Below are 17,727 nucleotides of genomic sequence, written 5' to 3' on the forward strand. Positions count from 1 at the left end.
CAGTAATTAAGGTGTTAATATCAAGGATTTTAAGAATTGTCTGTTGTCACTGGATGGATGGATGGCTTAAACAGGAACTAAAATTCCAGTATATAATGTAAATAGTATATAAACATAGAATTGAATTCAATAGATCGGCCCCATTGTCACGATATCTGATCCAGCTATTTGAGTCAGTATCGGCTATATGATGGATGGATGGATGGATGGATGGATGGATGGATGGATGGATGGATGGATGGATGGATGGATGGATGGATGGATGGATGGATAGACAGCTGCTGTCCAGCTCTTGGTGTCTGTGACCTGCTGTTGGATGCCTGCTCCTGTTGATGGTCACTGCCTCCTGTTTGGCGAGCCTGCAGTCATCTACGTTCGGGTCTGTTAAGCACAGACCACTGGTGTTATGTGATGAGTCTTTCTCACACCTTTCCCAGCACTGATCAGTTACAGCTTTTGGTGGTTTGGCTCTTGGTTTGATGCTGCACTACAGCTGGCTCCATGGAGAACAGGGCAACAGTGTATAATTGCATACTGATTGTAGGGGCATAATTAAACTAGCTGTAATCAAATTAAAGTTGTGTGACAGTGGCGTAGAGAAAGGGGAAAATGGTGAGTTTGTGCTGATCAAGTATTGAAATGGAGACATACAATTCCAGAAGCAATCTACGGCTTATGCGCATATCAAAGCAAAGGTTTGGCGTTTTGGGAAACAAGACACTTTCCTGCCAAGAATTAGATGAGAACATCAACACCACTTTAATGTCTGAGAGGGGTGTCAATCTTCTCATCTAACTCTAAGTAAGTGAATAAGTGCACCTTAAAGGGAGACTTGTCAAGTACAAGAAATCAATTACCAACACAAAACAATGACAAATATTGTCCAGAAACCCTCACAGGTACTGCATTCAGCATACCCCTAGAACCCATTTTCATTTACATATCTTGAGGTCAGAGGTCAGGGGATCCCTTTGAAAATGGCCATGTCAGTTTTTCTTAGCCAAAATTTAACGTAAGTTTGGAGCAGTATTTAGCCTCCATCACGACAAGCTAGTATGACATGGTTGGTACCAATGGATTCGTTAAGTTTTCTTGTTTCATATGATAACAGTATTTTCACTCTAGCTTTAAAACTGAGTTACAACCTAAAAATAGCATGTTGCATTCATGCGTTAAAGAAATAAATGGCGTTAAAATGAATTTATGTTAACGTGTTATTGTCGCGTTAACTTTGACAGCCCTAGTGATAATGCAAAAAGGTGGTAGAATTTGACATGCATTTTTACACAATATTTTCTCTTTCTCTCATAAGCCTGCTATATTTCATGCCAGTAATTCATTATTTAGAATTTAACATTCAGTAAGTACAATATGAATAAGTCCCTGTGGTGCAGCGCTCAAGCTGTTGTTGTTTGTTATGTCTCTTTTACTGTCGTTGAACAGCCCAACCAACCATATGTCCCTTTTATTTTTTTCAGCTAAACCTGTGCCCTTAGAAAAGGATTCATCCCTTCGGCCTCTGCCTCTCTGGTACATCTCCTCAGCCTGGCAGCCAGCGCTGTTAGCCTTTGCACAGCACCCTCCAGGGCTTCAGTCATGCACTTCACATTGTATTCTTTACTAGCCAGGTCCTGTCCTTGATCATTACTACATCACTCGGTGAGCTAGTTTACTAACATGCTGACCTATTGTCCTCATATTGGTTTCAAGTATTAGTTTCAAAGAGGACACTATGGCTGCTTTGGCTGCTTAGCTTGTGCATAATGTTACAGATGGAACTGCTTTCTTAAATTGTTCTGTGAAACGAGTATATCTTAAAATGGAAATGTGGGTTCTGTGCATAAAATGTGAGAGGAATCCATTCCCCAATGTGAATGAAAGATACTCTCTGACACTAATATAGAGCAGAGGAAGGTGGCATTGTGAAGTTTCATGTACCTGTAGACCATATACCTGTAATATTTGCCTTTGACTCTGGTGACACGGATTCAATTCAAGATATGTTGTATTTCATACCTGCTTTTGGGATGGCAATGTGACTGACATACTGAACTATTTGAACTATAGGGCTGTCAAACGCAATAATAACGCGAATTAATTTTAATGCCAAATATTTCTTTAAAGCATTAACGTAACTTTGTTGTAACAGGGTGTTTTAAACTTAGAGTGAAGATACTGGCATCATATGAAACTACAAAACCTAAGGAATCCATTGGTACCAGCCATGTCATACCAGCTTGTCAAAAAAGAGGCTAAATAACGCCCCAAATTTACACTAAATTAGATTAGATTAAAGCAACTAATCGATTAGTTCACTGGTTCTCAACCAGGGGTCCGGGGACCCCCAGGGATCCTTGAGGGAGTTCCAGGGGGTCCCCGGAAACACGGGTAATAGTTTATTTTCTCTATTCAATTTACTATATAAGTGAGCCCAATGTGAGAGTCATAAGAGTGACTATTCTAATAATAGTTTTCACTCCATGGTTATCTCCTCAACTGTAGTTGACAACTATACAATTCTGGTCTTAATCATATCTAACAACCAAAATCTTTTCAGATGGAGTTCCTTGAAACAAAATCTTATGAAATGGGGGTCCTAGTTCTAATATGTATCAATTTAGGGGTCCCTGACACGAAAAAGGTTGGATTAGTTGACAAAATCATATGACTGTTAGACAAATAACAATTTCTTTGGTCAAGGACAGCCCTTCCAAAAACTGTGACATTTTCAGTAAAAGGTGAAGAGATCTGGCGTGTTCTGACTTAGCATGGCATGCTTAACCTAACATCTTCAATTTGAGTGCTATACCCACAGCTGATGTGGTTTGACACTTTAACATGTGTTTATTTTAACACTAGAGAAGTGCAGTTTATGCACATTAAATAAAATTATGGAAATATGCAAACACTTTATGTAAAATTGTACGAGGCATAAGCCAAGTGGGAACAACGTCCGGGACACAATAAGAATGTATTATTCTGGTAGGAACACTTCTCCTACGATCCCTGGTCATTAGGTGACAGCTAACCTTTTCAAACTTTAAAAGGTTTCTTTTGTCACTGAGCAGAAAAAGGTCCTTAAAATTAAAAGCAGTAATTTTAAGAGCCAATTTTTGAAAGGTGAGAAATTGAAATGGCTACCGACGTGCCTTGAGTAGTTGCTCATATCTGACATTAAACGCTGAAAAGCTTTTAAAGTTCCAGTTCAGCACTGATGGATTGCAGGTCAGGGCACAAGCCTGTCTCCAACCATTTTCAATCTCAGACTGCGTTGGCAGCCTCTCCTGGTCTCTGCAGTGCATTTGGGTTCGGATGCAGATATGACAAACTGGTCTGTGTCACAAAACATGAAGACGGCACGGTTCTTCCACAACAACTTATGATAAGCTGTAAGAGTTACTGGCAATGACAGATGGTGGAAGGAGTGAAAAGTCTATTTAAACCAATCACTTCCATCATGTTTATCTTCTGCAAAGTCAGGCAGTAAGTGACAGTATAACAAGACTTAAATGACCAGTATGTAGGATAGTGAAGAAATTTCTCTTAAAAACACATTTTTCACGAAGATTCTGGCATTCACTGATGTTTTCTTATTTGAGATTTGTTCCTAGGTAAATCCACGCACACTCAAAAGCATACTTACACACATTTGAGTACTGACATGTTCATGCAAAATAACTTAAAAAAATTCAAAACTCTACAGTTGGATTCAAATTATAATAATATTTTTAATAATTTGTAATAATTATTTTAATTATTGTACAAAGCATTGTGGTCTTATAAAATAGATAAACACTATACTAACAGTTAAACACTGAACAAGTTATATCTCATGCATCTTTTTTGTATTATTTTATATCCACTACTGATGCTACTAAATATAATAGCTCGATTGGCGTTCACTTCAGGCGTCACTACCTCCACTTCAGAACTATTTAAAAAAAAAAATTGTTATGTTTGTAGTTATAGTAGTTATACTTTATTTTGGTTTAAAAATAATGGACTTAACAATAAATGAATAACAATATGGCATTACATTTAAGGGAGAAACAAAAAAATACTGTCAAAAAACATGTAAGCTGAAGCTTATTATAGCTACTCAGTAGAACTTAACTCTTTCACTACTAGCTTTACAAAAATAAAGTTCCAAACGTTTCATACAAAATAACAATCATACCTCAGTTTTATATGTGTTTACCACCTTATTTTTAAACATTTTCTTTAATTTGCAAAGTGAACTATATGTTTGTAATTCCTTGTTTTAAACAAACCTATTCCCCTGCATACATACTCTCTAAATTCAAACAACCTCTGAATACAGTTAGGAAGCAAATGATTTAATGCTTTGCATATTATCTTTGCACTTTTAACATCAACTAGATCACAAACTTTTAAACATATAAGTTAACAAATTGGTTGGTTTGTATTCATCCGATCGATTAACAATTGTTATAGCTCTGTTCTGTAGCATCAACATGTAATTAGTAGTGGTTTTGGTATGTGTTTCACCATACCGCCACACAGTAGGTAATGTATGGAACTATGGAAGAACATACATTTTCATACACTCTTTCTATTTCAACACCATTTATCATTATTTTTACTTGATTATCGATTTGCCTCTTTAGTCTTTCATTTGACCATTCTTGACTTAATTCTCTCTCTTGAGCTTCTGTGTGTGCATACGGCCCTGCAGTCTCATGCCCTTTCATGGGGATTGGCAGGGTGATTGGGATCAACTGGTACACGCCTTCAACTTACGAGGAAATGGGATTCATCATTATAAGGAAACAGCTATGGAGTTTAAGAACTTTAACTTGACGTGAACTGACACTAATTCCTGTCAGGATTTAAATTTCTTCATTTAACATTTACATTTCAACTCCTCTCAGTCTTCAGAGCTTCCACTGATACTTCATTCAGCTTGCACACTTGCACACAACACAACTACAGCAAGCATACATAACATTTCTGAAAATCTCTTCTTCTTTATGCTGAAAATCCAACATGCTGCATTTCACACCTTTAACTACCCCTTCATCCTAACAAACTCTGTACAACTGAGCTGTTGAGCTGTTTTGTTTACTGGTACCAAAGTAAGAGTAACAGTGTTTTCCACTCCTCTCTGTGCTCACAGCAGATCATACAGTAATACGCTCTTACAGCCACTGAACCAGAGAGTTGTGCCAGTGAAAGCCAGCAATTCCGCAGCACATTTGACAGTATCTGAAGCTGAGAACTGGGATTTCTACAAACAGCAGTTGGCTAACCATTGGTGACAGACTTGGAGTCACCGACCATCAGAGGCACTGAGAACTAACTTTCTGTTGAAGCAAATGAAAAGAAAGAACAATCATAAATGCCTCTGGAAGTGAAGGCAGTGCACAGACTTTAAACATTTTTATGTTTCTTAATGAACCATTTGCATAAAAGACACAAAAGCACTGACAAATTCGGGGGCATTGGGCACTGAAGAGAATAAAAAGGAAAATAAAGGAAGCGTTTAGGGAGTCAATGAAAGTCTGCCGTGAGACCACAGTCTCTCTGGATGATGAGCTGAACTTTGTTTGTGCTGACTGTGTGCATCTGTGTCTGTCTGATATTTATTCCGATTTTTTTGTAAGACAGAAAAACTAAATGCTAGGGCTGGGTGAGTAATCAAATTTTATTTTCAAAACAAAGATAACAAAAATCAAGATAAAAGGATTATTGTGTCGCATTTCATTTTGCAATGATGCTCTTGTTTTGTCTTGGGTCCCTTTCCTTTACAGCAGTGCACTTTCACCCTATTCGGCAGGTCAGGGAAAGCTGCTCCCTCCCTTGCTCCCCGTTGGCTGGCGCTCGCCGGGCACATATCCTCCATGGCGGTTCGCTATCATAGGTTCTAGGTCGGCTTGGAAAAGCCTACAACTCCCCTAACCCAGACCTCGCCGCTCCCCGGGGCTGTGGACTCGATATGCCCTCTCTCCCTGCTGGGAAGGATGGAGCCCCCTGCTCCCAGCGTGACTGTCAACCACGGACCTCGTCTTGTTTACCATGCTTTGTTGGTGTGACTTTTTTGTGATGTCATCCCCATTCATATCTATACAACCAAGGCGTTTGTGATAACATTGTTTAATTGCAGCCCAGTCGCCAGGAAAAAATGTTGGCACTGGACATTTCTGCATACCAGGGATACTTTGGCAACGTTTTTACATTCGGTCAGAGCAAGTGACACAGTTTAAATAGTGAAAAGAGACACACCGGGCGGGTAGGAGGGGAGATGGATGGGTCCAACAAACAAGACAAAAAAATCCAGGAGACCGCTGTTTGTGTCCCGTGAGTCACGTTACAACCAGCTGTTCGTTCGTGTCCCGTGTTCAGTGTCATTTTCACTGTACAAACATAGTAGTTTTAAGCCCAACCATGTCTTCCCTAAACCTAACTTTAGTGGTTTTGTTGTGTTGTTACGGTTGTTACGTTACGTTATGTTGTTATATTATTATTTTATATTCCAAACCATGATGTTTTTTTCCACCCTTAACCAAGTAGTTTTGTTGCCTAAACCTAACCAATCGTTTCACAATGTTAACCAAGTGGCATTGCTTTGCTGCAAGTGTGATACAAGGCTGATATGAAACGTATTTATGAGAAATATTTTTGGTTCAGAAACATTGATATTCAATGTATCCGTGGTATGCAGAAACGTTCTGGAGACTGGGTTGTAAATTGAGCACAAACTTATTTACAAGCCTCTTAATTTTGGTCTCAAAGTGCACCAGTTTGAATCACTTAACGTTAAAATATAGCCTACATAATTGTCTTTCTAAATGCGTGATGTTTACAAAGTCAATGAGTAATCGTGTTAAATAATCATGATCTCAATATTGTCTAAAATAATCATGACTATTGCCATAATTGAGTAGCTCTATAAAACGCAATGAAATGAGCCAAAAATCATTCACGTGTCTTTACTTAGGGTTTATGTGGGTTAATGCGGTTAACCATCAATGTGTACTCATTGTGTATGCAAATACACGTGTGTACATAGAAGACCATGCTACTGTGCTATTTATGCTCTTTGAAGGAACAAATGGATGCGTACTCTGTTTCATCTCGATAAACAAAAGACAAGTAACATATGCAGCTAACAGGCTTTCCTCACTGCCATCTGTCTGGATATTGAATGGTAATATGGCAACCCGGAACTCACAATAAGCACGATGTTGTATTTTGTGGGTGAATGTACAGTATTTATGTGTGTGTGTGTGTGTGTGTGTGTGTGTGTGTGTGTGTGTGTTTGAGATGTCAAATTAATGGATGCAAAAGTATTCCATGTGCATTATCCCGACTGAGGAGCCTAAACACAGTTCATTTTGATCATTGCGTTAACACACTTTTTGTTCATATGTATCTGCATGCATGTGTGTACGCGCTTGGTTTCGTTGTGAGAGTCAGATATCAGTGTGAGATCAACTAACAGTTGTCTTGATTAAAGCCAGCTGCTTCTCTTCATTAAGCAAAATCCCATACAAGCTGTGTCGAACACACACGTGCACACGCAATCTGCACACATGCATGCACACACACACACCTACAATCAATCCAGAGTCTTTTGAACAAAGTGCTGGCCGATTTCCTGATATTTATTTTTCGTCTCTGTAATATTTATATCAACAAAATGACTCATCCAACTTGTAGAAGCAAATAATATTCAAGCTCAGGCAACTACATTATTATGTTCTCATTTCTGACACACATCCATAACCATCATTTACACAAATGTTTTAATAACTAAAGTAATTTAAGTATGTTTGCAAATTGTTTATTAAAATTAGTCATTTTCTTGTATTGTATTTTCTAAGTTGTAAGATTTGTAGGCAAGTTGTATTTTGTAAGTAAATAATGTATTACAAATTATTGACTTCTACAGTGTGTTGCTTTAAAATTAGTGCAGTTGAAACTAAATTACCATGGTGACTGCAATATAACTCTTCTGGCAGCAAATAGAGGGACACAATTACTCATACAAAACAGACAAAACCATTTATGATAAGCTAAATTTAGGAAAGTAACTGTATTGTAAATATTATACCTAAAACATTTTGAAGGTTGCTTGCTAAATGACTTTCCTATGCTATAAAAGTCACAAACTGCAAAGGAAACCTGCTCATTTCTTTTGCACCAGGAAGTCCAAAAACACAACAGCTCTGCTAAAACGGCACAAGGGATTGTCTTTCACATATTAGAGTAGGAACATATCTTTAGACCTGGCATGAGGAAAATAATTAGAGAAAACAAAAAAGAACAATAATTTAACCTTTCAATTACGTTGGCAAAGCAGTGACTACTGCTGCAGATGACCTGGGTGATATTTATTTGCGCATACAGACAAGCTTGTCACTTACTGTAGGTAAGTATTAATTCCCTTAAGATGTATCCTCATCTGAACCATAAGCAATCACACATCAAGCCGACATCAAAGAACTAGCGGCCATGAGGGCCAACTGTTGCATCGCCTCTAGTCGCGTTCGTCATTCAAAAAGGGAACCTGGAAGACCGAGGACTGCGGATATATAAACTGTGTTTATGATACGCACATGAAACAAAGTGGCGTTTGCTGTCCATTTTCACACCACTCTCACTCACCACTTAGCTTCATTCCAGACGGCCATGACATTGTGAAAATATCCATGTATTGGAATGATCAGATGAGATGAAGATGAAAAATGAGAAGAGACTTCTGTGTTTGTCCTCTTGACTTTACTCATTTACTTGCTTTCCTCACTTCTGTTTCTCTTCTCGTGCACTGATTAATTTAAGCTGAACAGCCATTTAAAGTGATTTCTTTCACAGACGGGCTCCGCCGCCAATTCAACATGCTGAATGGGCCGAAAAAGCCTCTGATGCGGTCTGACTAAAGCCGGCGATGCGGGACACACCGCAAAAACTAGGCCGACTGACACTCACCGACGGCCCCAAACTGTCCAACAGCCGACCGTCGACTTGGTGTGTCAGGGCCTTAACTCCAACCCTAACCCTAAACCTCAAAAACAAAATGATTAATGTAAGATGGGGGGGGATGGATGTTTTGCCCTCAAATAGAAGGTGTGTACCCAAGATGTGACTGAAAAGATTTATGTCCCCACAATGTGACTGTGTGAACAGATTTATGTCCCCACAATGTGACTGTGTGAACAGATTTATGTCCCCACAATGCGGGTAATACAACTAGGCACACACACACACTAAACTCCAACACTGGTGAAGTTCAGCAGCACTTGTGGAGTGGGCCACAAACACAGACTAGAACAAGTGATCTTAGATCCTGATATGTAATGCTTCCAGCCTCACACACACACACACACACACACACCCGTCCCTCGAAGAATCACGTCAGAAGCTCTCTCTCTCTCTCTCTCTCTTGCGGTGTTAAACTGTGCCTCCACTCAAACTAAATCCCTGGATTGAGAGTGAAAATAAGAGCTAGAAAGTAAGAGAGCAAGAGGGAGAGAGGGAGAGGAAGCGAGACAGACAGAGAGAATGAGATGGGATTACAGGGATAATGCGAGCAGATGGAGGGAGGTCGAGGCTCCAGCAGGACTCTCCACTCCAAACGGATTAAAAGACTTCAACAGAGCCACCGACAACCGAACGGATGCTGCGTTCCTCACGCTTCAGACACCGAGCTGAGCCGGGGTCTTCTCCCCCCCCATCCTCCGCTAAGCCTGGAAATGAAAACTTGCCGCCTTTTTCTGCGTGACGCAGTAAACAGTTAGGTCGTGGAAATGCATTTCAATCCACTGCCCCACTCTTCCATTCCTAGAAAACACATAAAAGGTTAGGCTTTTTGGCTAAACCCATCCATTTAGGAACCATTTATGCTGATCCTCCTCTTTAAACTTTGTATTAGCACGCACCCTGTTACAGCACAACACATCACATTACAGATATAGATGCACCCAAGGCACATTGAAGATTCAATCATCCAGACCAGCACTGGTCAGAAAGGGATTTGGCCACATCAGCAACAATATGTCATGTGTCTCTAATCTCCAAAGCCATTTTACACTTATATAAATAACATAGAACTCATCTGTATTGTGTCTGGTACTGGATTATATATTGAAATGCACTGTCTACGCACTAAACATTCACTCCATAAGAATACAGATGACACTCCTGTCACTGCCTCTCATACATAGTATTTACATCTTTTTAAAACGGACAATAAAACTTTGTTTTGTTTTTCGTTCCTCCTCCACCAATATCCTGACAATTTATTCTTGACAAGAATGTTATTATTCAAGCTGTCTCCCGTGTGTTTGATTCCTGGTAATTTGAAAGAAAAACTATAATAACGCAGTCCGTCATAAAAAGATGAAACTAGTTTAACTTTTGACAGAGTGCAGGGGGAAAAAAACATCATCCGCTGACATATTTCATCAGCTGGTGAGATTTGTTCTACTTGCTTGAAATTGAAAAAAATAAAAAGTTTGGAGACCTGCCTACAAAAAGGCATCTTGGGTAAATTTGGATGCCAAAAAAGGTCCCAACTGAGTTCCTCCTTAAAATCAAACGGCAGCTGAACGTTATGCTCTATATTAAGGAACCCCTCAGAGGACGCTGTAATTCTGCAACAGTAAAGTGTCACATTCAACATTGAAAACATAGTTCCTCCATCAATATTAATGAGTTTCTGTGACACATAGCCAAAATTGTTACTGGGGAGTGTAAATTAGCATTGTGTGCCAAGAGCAGGCTCAGCTTATTTCCTGCATCAGGATAGTTCACATTACCGAGACCAATAGGTCACATTGATTAGGTCATTCCCCCAGACAAATGCTCTTAACGGGTCTTAATGGAACAAGCTGCGGATCTGTTCCACCAGCAGGTTATGCAGACGGACACAAAGATACAGAGATTGATCTATAGATATAACCAAATGCAAACTCAGTCATATTGTTTTTGCACTGTATAGTCTAGTCTCCAGTGTTCAGTGTCACAGTCAATTAGCCCAGCACCTCATCCTCCTCACACATCCATTTATGTATGTGAATCTGGCTGCATGTTACCTCACTCTGTCTCTCTGCTTTATCCGCAGGTGATAATTAACCTGTTGGTTACGATGGCCGTTACGCGCCACGCTCCTATACAGTACCCAGACATCCCTGGCAGCATCTGTTGCTGCTGGCAGCAGACACACTCATGCTGCCCTGATTTTATCTGAGCACATGAATCATCATCAGCACTGATGAATGTCACTCAGTTTAACCTCCTCTGTAAACAACAGGCACTCTGACACTGCTTAGTCCTGATCTTCCACTGTGGTTGCAGCGAGTATTGGAGCTGGATTGTGCGTGGATGTGAGGCCGCCTCGGAATACTGATGTTGTAAGCTGAGGTAGCCAGGTTCCCCTGGTGGTTAGCACTCACTTACCACAGCAACCGGATTCCTGGTTACTCACACCTCAAACACCTCCAACACCAACCCTGACCTCAGGATGCTGCACACAGTGATTCAATCATCAAGACCAGCACTGGTCAGAAAGGGAATTGGCAACATCAGCAACAATATGCCATGTGTCTCTAATCTCCAAATACATTATTCCATTTTACACTTATATAAATAACATATAACTCATCCGTATGGGATCTGGTACTAGATTACACATTAAAATGGACTGTCTACACACTAAACATTCACTTAATAAGAATACAGATGACACTCCTGTCACTGCCTCTCATACATAGTATTTACATCTTTTTAAAACGGACAATAAAACCTTGTTTTGTTTTTCGTTCCTTATCCTGCAATATCCTGACAATTTATTCTTGACAGGAATGTTATTATTCAAGCTGCACTTACCACAGCAACATGATTCCCAGTTTCCTCAAACACCTCCAACACCACGTATTTACGCACACAATTCTGACCCTGCTCCAAATAGTGAAGTTTCAAATACAATGTCCCAATGGGCCAAATTAATAAAGTCTAAGTAACACCTGTATATGTGGTTACTTCCTCTTCTTTATTACCGAACTTTTACTGTATCTTGTCCAGTGGATTCCAATCTAGGGATCATAGGAAAATAAAAGTTCTGGGAAAGAAATAGCAACCCAATCTCATCAGAACTGATGTGAATCAAGTTTAGGCTCTTTGTAAAGGCACTCTCTCTCCGTGCGTATTTACGCACACAATATAATGTGACAAATTCAACCAAAATGACACAAAATGTGACAAATGATGTTTGTGTATCGCTCAATGTGCCTCACAGGACAAGAAATGTGTGTGTTCAATACTCTCTCACTTTCTCTCCAGCTCTTTTTCACACACTCTACCAAACACACACACTCTACCACACACACACACACACACACACACACACACACACACACACACGCACACACTCTACCAAACACACACACTCACTCACACACACTCACACACACACACACACACACACACACACACACTCACTCACTCACTCATGTGTGTTCAGGTATTCGCTCACCTCTCTTGTCCTGAACTTTGACGCTGATCTCCACCAGTGGCTCTGTCTCCCGGTCCAGTCTCCGTGATATGACTATATCCCCGGTGTCCCGGCTCACGCTGACCGGAGAGCTCTCCACATCAGGCTCCACCAGCTCAAACACAGCGGACTGAAACCTCACCGGGTTCAGGTTCATCACCACCGAACCGAGCCCTGCGTCCTCCGACACGTTGATGAACACCGGGCTGTCTGACTCCATCACCGACCGGCTGGACCTTCTCCCTTGTACTTTAACTTTCCGTTTTTTCCCGGGCCATTGCCGTGGATTGATCTCCACGGACACGCTCCTGCTCGTGCGAGGTGGCCACCCGCGGTCCCGCGCGAACACCTCAAACTTAATGGGTTCATCCAGACTGAGGATGGAGTCCACTAAAAGAATGTCTCCGGTTTTGGGCACCGCGTAAAAACTCCCGTTTCTTGGCAAAACGAAGTAGATGATCTGCGCGTTCTTACCGCTGTCATCGTCCCGCGCGGTCACCGTGTACACCGGCGTGCGCAGCGCGGTGGCATCATCCAGACTCAGCTTCACATCCACATCTCCTGGGAAGGTGGGCTGGTGGTCGTTGGTGTCCAGGACGTCCACTTTAATGGACGCAACCGGAGACTCCTTTTGCACTTCCCCGCAACACAGACCCAGACTCAGCGCGTACTCAGCCCGCTCCTCCCGGTCCAGAACCCCAGAAGTCTTCAATAAAACATGTCCCCGTTTGTGGTGCGCAAAGACGCGGAAATTCTCGTTCCCGTCTCCGAGGAGTTTAAAGTGCGCTGCTGCTGCAAATTCCTCGGTACCACCACCACCGCACAGCCTCTGCGAGTTGAGCCGCTTTAACGGGACACTCAGCCCGTTGACCCGGGAGCCCGGAGACGAGTTCTCAAACACATGCCCGTGAAAGAACGGCACCTGCACCGGCTGCTCCACGGTCCTGGTCTTGTTCCCGTGTGCGCACCAAACCAAAAAAGGTATAAAAATAAACGCTACCCAAATCATCATGACTGGATGTCTCATTTTGGCTCCACTGCAACTAAAACGCGCAGAAATCCATGAGTGCGCTCGTTCCCTTTTCTCCTATTTCCCTTTATGATCCAAAACTTCCATTAAAATTGGAATTGCAGATATTTTGTTTGGCACCATACTTCTTCATCTCGACGCAGTAGCAGAACTTTTGTCTCTCGGTGTGTTTGTGTTGTGCGTCCTCCTCCTCTCCAGCTCTCTCTCCTCTGTCTGCTGTCTCACCAGCAGCGCTGTCTGTGTGTCTGTGTGTGTGCGCGTCCTAGGAAGAAAAAAACGCGCTTCTTACAGCTCGAGTGCGCGCTTTACCTCCGTTCACTTCCTCGCTCTATTTTTTTTTTTAGGCTACAGTTAGGACATCTACAGTTAGGAAATCAGAGATATGTTGTCCAAAAATGTAACATGAGGAATGATTAAGCCATGATCTTGACTTCATTTTCATCATTATTATCTGTGCCAGGAGATTATGTATCCGGTTATGTATGTGTGTGTGTGTGTGTGTTTGTAGATGTGCTTGCATGTGTGTGCATCTATGTGTCTGTATTTCTATCTATCTATGGCTAATCTCACTTCATACTGCTGGACCCATCATCATCATCAACATCATCATCATCATATTTTTAAAGGATGCACCGATACCAATACTGGATCGGATATCAGGCAAATATTCACTCAAATAGCTGGATCAGATATCTGTGACAATGTAGCCGATATAAATTAAATTCTATGTTTAGACTATATACATTAGAGACTGGGATTTTTAGTTGCTATTTAAGTTTCGACCAATTTATTGTTGTTTCCGACCGACCTCACACGGGGATCACACTTAATCGGTCTTTGCGTTGGTGCAAACTGTGCGCAGCCACACACACAGAGCTGAGAATGAATCAGACCTCTCTATTATAAGGGAATCAGTCAGATGTGCGTGTGAGACGTTGGTTTATCACACAGAACCGACTGTTTTTACGCATGCATGCATTGCCAAAGCAAAGCATCCAGCGCAATGCATCTGTAACAGAGTGAGTGGTGCAGCGGTAACGGATTCTCTTATCGGAAACCAACTTCTCAGCAAAAAGAGCTGCGAGTCGAATAAACTCACGGGCACGCGCGCGCGCAAACACCCACACTGCCTCAGCCAACAGCGCGCAACTGTCTGTGTGCGTGTGTGTGCGCGCGTGCCTGCTTGTATGTGTCAGGGGGATCCTCAGGGAAACAACCCGACCTCCCTTCTCGCAGTGATCAATGTCCAGTCTTGCACGTCCAGATCCATCACTCCTCTTTCCAATAACACGTCAGTCCATTGGATTAAAATAATGTAAAAATCGATCATTTTAAAACGCCTCCAGGGGGGGCAAAGAGAAAATAAAGGCTTCAGCTTCCAGGCAAGGACTCCAGAGCTGTCTTTATGTCAGAAGAGAAGTGCCCTATTTGAACGTGTTCATCACCCTGCTGTTTTTTGTTAGGGAGCTCTTTTTGTCTCCAGGGGTCTATGAAAAGTTGCTGGCGAGATCTCCAGCAAAATGAAGAACAGAATTTAATATAATAGATATTCACTTTCATATCTCAGCTTTCGCTTTTATTTCTCCTCCCAAACCAAAATCCAGAAGCCTCAGAATCTTTCCGTGTGGATTCCTAATAAATCTGAGAGTGTTTGTGGATCCAAAGCATGCTGCACGGTCATTATCTCCTCCAAAGCACCAGTCTTCAGTGTGCTTTTTTGTACTTGTGTGCTGTTTGAACTCCTACTCACTAAAACACTGCAACCTGTGCAGTTTTAAAAAGTTTAAAGTCCTTTGGATAACACAAGTTCCAGGCTTTACACCCAAACTGTGTTCGTATTATTCAGTCAGTTTGGATTTGTGTGGGACTGAATTTCCATCAGCGTTTAGCATAACATTTAAATTCAGGATGTGAAGGCGAGTTCACTCTGCAGTGTTTCCGAAGTGGATGTAACAGTTCTGATGTAAAAGGATACAGGCTACATAGGCTACGGTTAGGAAATCAGAGATAGGTTGTCCAAAAGTGTAACAGTGGGAACGATTGAGCCATTACTTTGACTTCATTTTCATCCTTATTATCTCCGCCAGGAGAGTATGTATTTATGTGTTTGCATATCTGTGTCTGTATGTCTGTCCACGGCTAATCTCACATACTGCTGGACCCATCAGCCTGATATTTTTAGGGATGCACCGATACCGATACTGGATCGGATATAAGGCTAATACCGATTCAAATAGCTGGATCCGGTATATCTATGAGAATTTGGCCGATCTTTTCAATTCAATATACTATATACATTATATACTGGAATTTTAATTCCTGGTTAAATTTTGACTGATTTGTTGCTGCATTTAAAAAGGTTTACACCTGAAATGTATCTCCTCTTAATTTAGAAGATTTTTTATGATTTTAAGATGAAGTTGCTGGTGTACGATTTCATATTTTAGTTATAAAAGCCCATGGTATCACCATCGGTATCGGGGACAGAAAAGGTCGGATTGGTGCATCCCTAGATATTTTTTTGTCCTCATTTATGACTGTATGCTCAAGGACTCCTCATGGTTGCAGTGATTTCACTTTTTTGAAAACCTATTTTATTGACTGTTTCATACCATCATTGACTGCTGACTCCTCTAAACCAGCCGCAAGTGCTCAACTACTGCTTCAGTTTGGAGTCTTGTTTCCACTATGGATTATACATTTTTCCTCTCTTGATTTTCATGCCTAGGTAAGACAAAAATATGTACTGTATGTATGTATGTATGTATAACTGCCGTTTAGGAAATGACAAACTGAACCGAGCGCTGGCTACAGCGGCTTACGACGCCTTCTCATGACAGAAGAAGGCAGTAGTGTAACATAATTGTGATTGGACCTGGTGCAAATTTTTTTCTTGGGCCCTCGCCCCAAACACAAGCGCATGTTCGTGTGTGTATGCACACAAACACGCAACTCCCATCCTGCAACCAGCCTGAGATCAGCACCATGGACAGCAGCCGGAGTCAATCAAACATTACAGCAGTGATGTTTTTTTACTTAACTTAACAAAGTCGTTTTTTAGCTTTTTGTTTTGTTTCAATTTGAAACGTTAACCACAAGTTTTAAACGGTTTAATACTGCAACAGTAATCCGGGAGAAAATACGTTTCCCTCGAAACGTAATTGAGAATTCAGTTTAGTTGCAGACACACCTGGCAGAGATCTGCACTCTACTGAGTGCACTTTTCTAGTTGTACTATATATTAACACCTCCGGCATCCATCCAATACATCCGTAGGCTGCTAAACAAATTCCTATAAATAAGTGAATGTTGTATTATGTAGCTTGTGGCCTTGGCTGAACTTGATGTTTTTTTTTCATACTTGAAGCACATAATATGCATCGGTGAGCTGTAATAATTTCACTTGTTTAAGGTAGCTTTACCTTCTTAAAGAAATGTTCTTTAAATGAGTGACCTTGCTGGCACGCTGAAATCATATCCCCACTAGTTTCTCATTTTATTAAGCTTTTCAGCTCGTTCTCATTCCAAGGGCGTCAAATACTAATGCTTTGTCACGGTCATTGGCTTTCGATAATGCCACACAAGGCACCCTTTAGCGGCGGTATGAGATGCAGCGGGCTTTCCATTACCTACAATGTAAACCCATCCGTGGAAACAGTAAATGCTCAGGGAAAGTGCAGTGATGACGTATTATAAAGAGCAAAAGAGACACACAGGGCGGGCAGGTCTAACAAACACAAGGCTTTCATCCAGCGTTAAGTTTCACTTTCGTTCATGTCCCATGTTCACAATGTCAAGTCACATTTTCACTACACAAACATAGTTATTTTAAGCCCAACCATGTTGTTTTTTCCTAAACCTAAATAAGTGTTTTTGTTGCCTAAACCCAAGTCAGTGTTTTTGTTTAATTCACAACATTAAGCACATGTTTACTGCAACCAAAAAGTGACACAGAGGGGTCTGACAAAGCGTCAGTATGTGATGAGTTGGGATGAGAACATGTTGGACTTTTTGACCTTGTTTAAAAATACTTGACAATATTATTTTTTTATGAATAATAAATAAACCACATTTTCATTACACCATGTAGACTCAAGAAAACAATTTAAAGTCAGATGTTTAGTTTTTTTTACTGTCAGGAGAGTTAGTAAATTCATGGATTTGTTGTGATTACGTACCTTTATCC

The 17,727-nt window shown here is 41.0% G+C and overlaps 1 protein-coding gene across 1 annotated transcript in view; it reads right to left on the reverse strand.

Annotated features, from left to right (window-relative positions):
• The window catches only part of LOC141783216 (neural-cadherin), a 335,373-nt gene extending 321,583 nt beyond the window's left edge, over nucleotides 1-13,790 (reverse strand). The window contains exon 1 of the mRNA XM_074660373.1: nucleotides 12,494-13,790. Coding sequence (XP_074516474.1) covers nucleotides 12,494-13,538 — 1,045 coding nt within the window. The 5' untranslated portion in view covers nucleotides 13,539-13,790. The remainder of the gene's footprint in view (nucleotides 1-12,493) is intronic.
• Between the last annotated feature and the right edge of the window lie 3,937 nt (nucleotides 13,791-17,727).

The sequence above is a fragment of the Sebastes fasciatus genome, chromosome 2 (genome assembly GCF_043250625.1).
Source record: "Sebastes fasciatus isolate fSebFas1 chromosome 2, fSebFas1.pri, whole genome shotgun sequence".
Taxonomy (NCBI): domain Eukaryota; kingdom Metazoa; phylum Chordata; class Actinopteri; order Perciformes; family Sebastidae; genus Sebastes; species Sebastes fasciatus.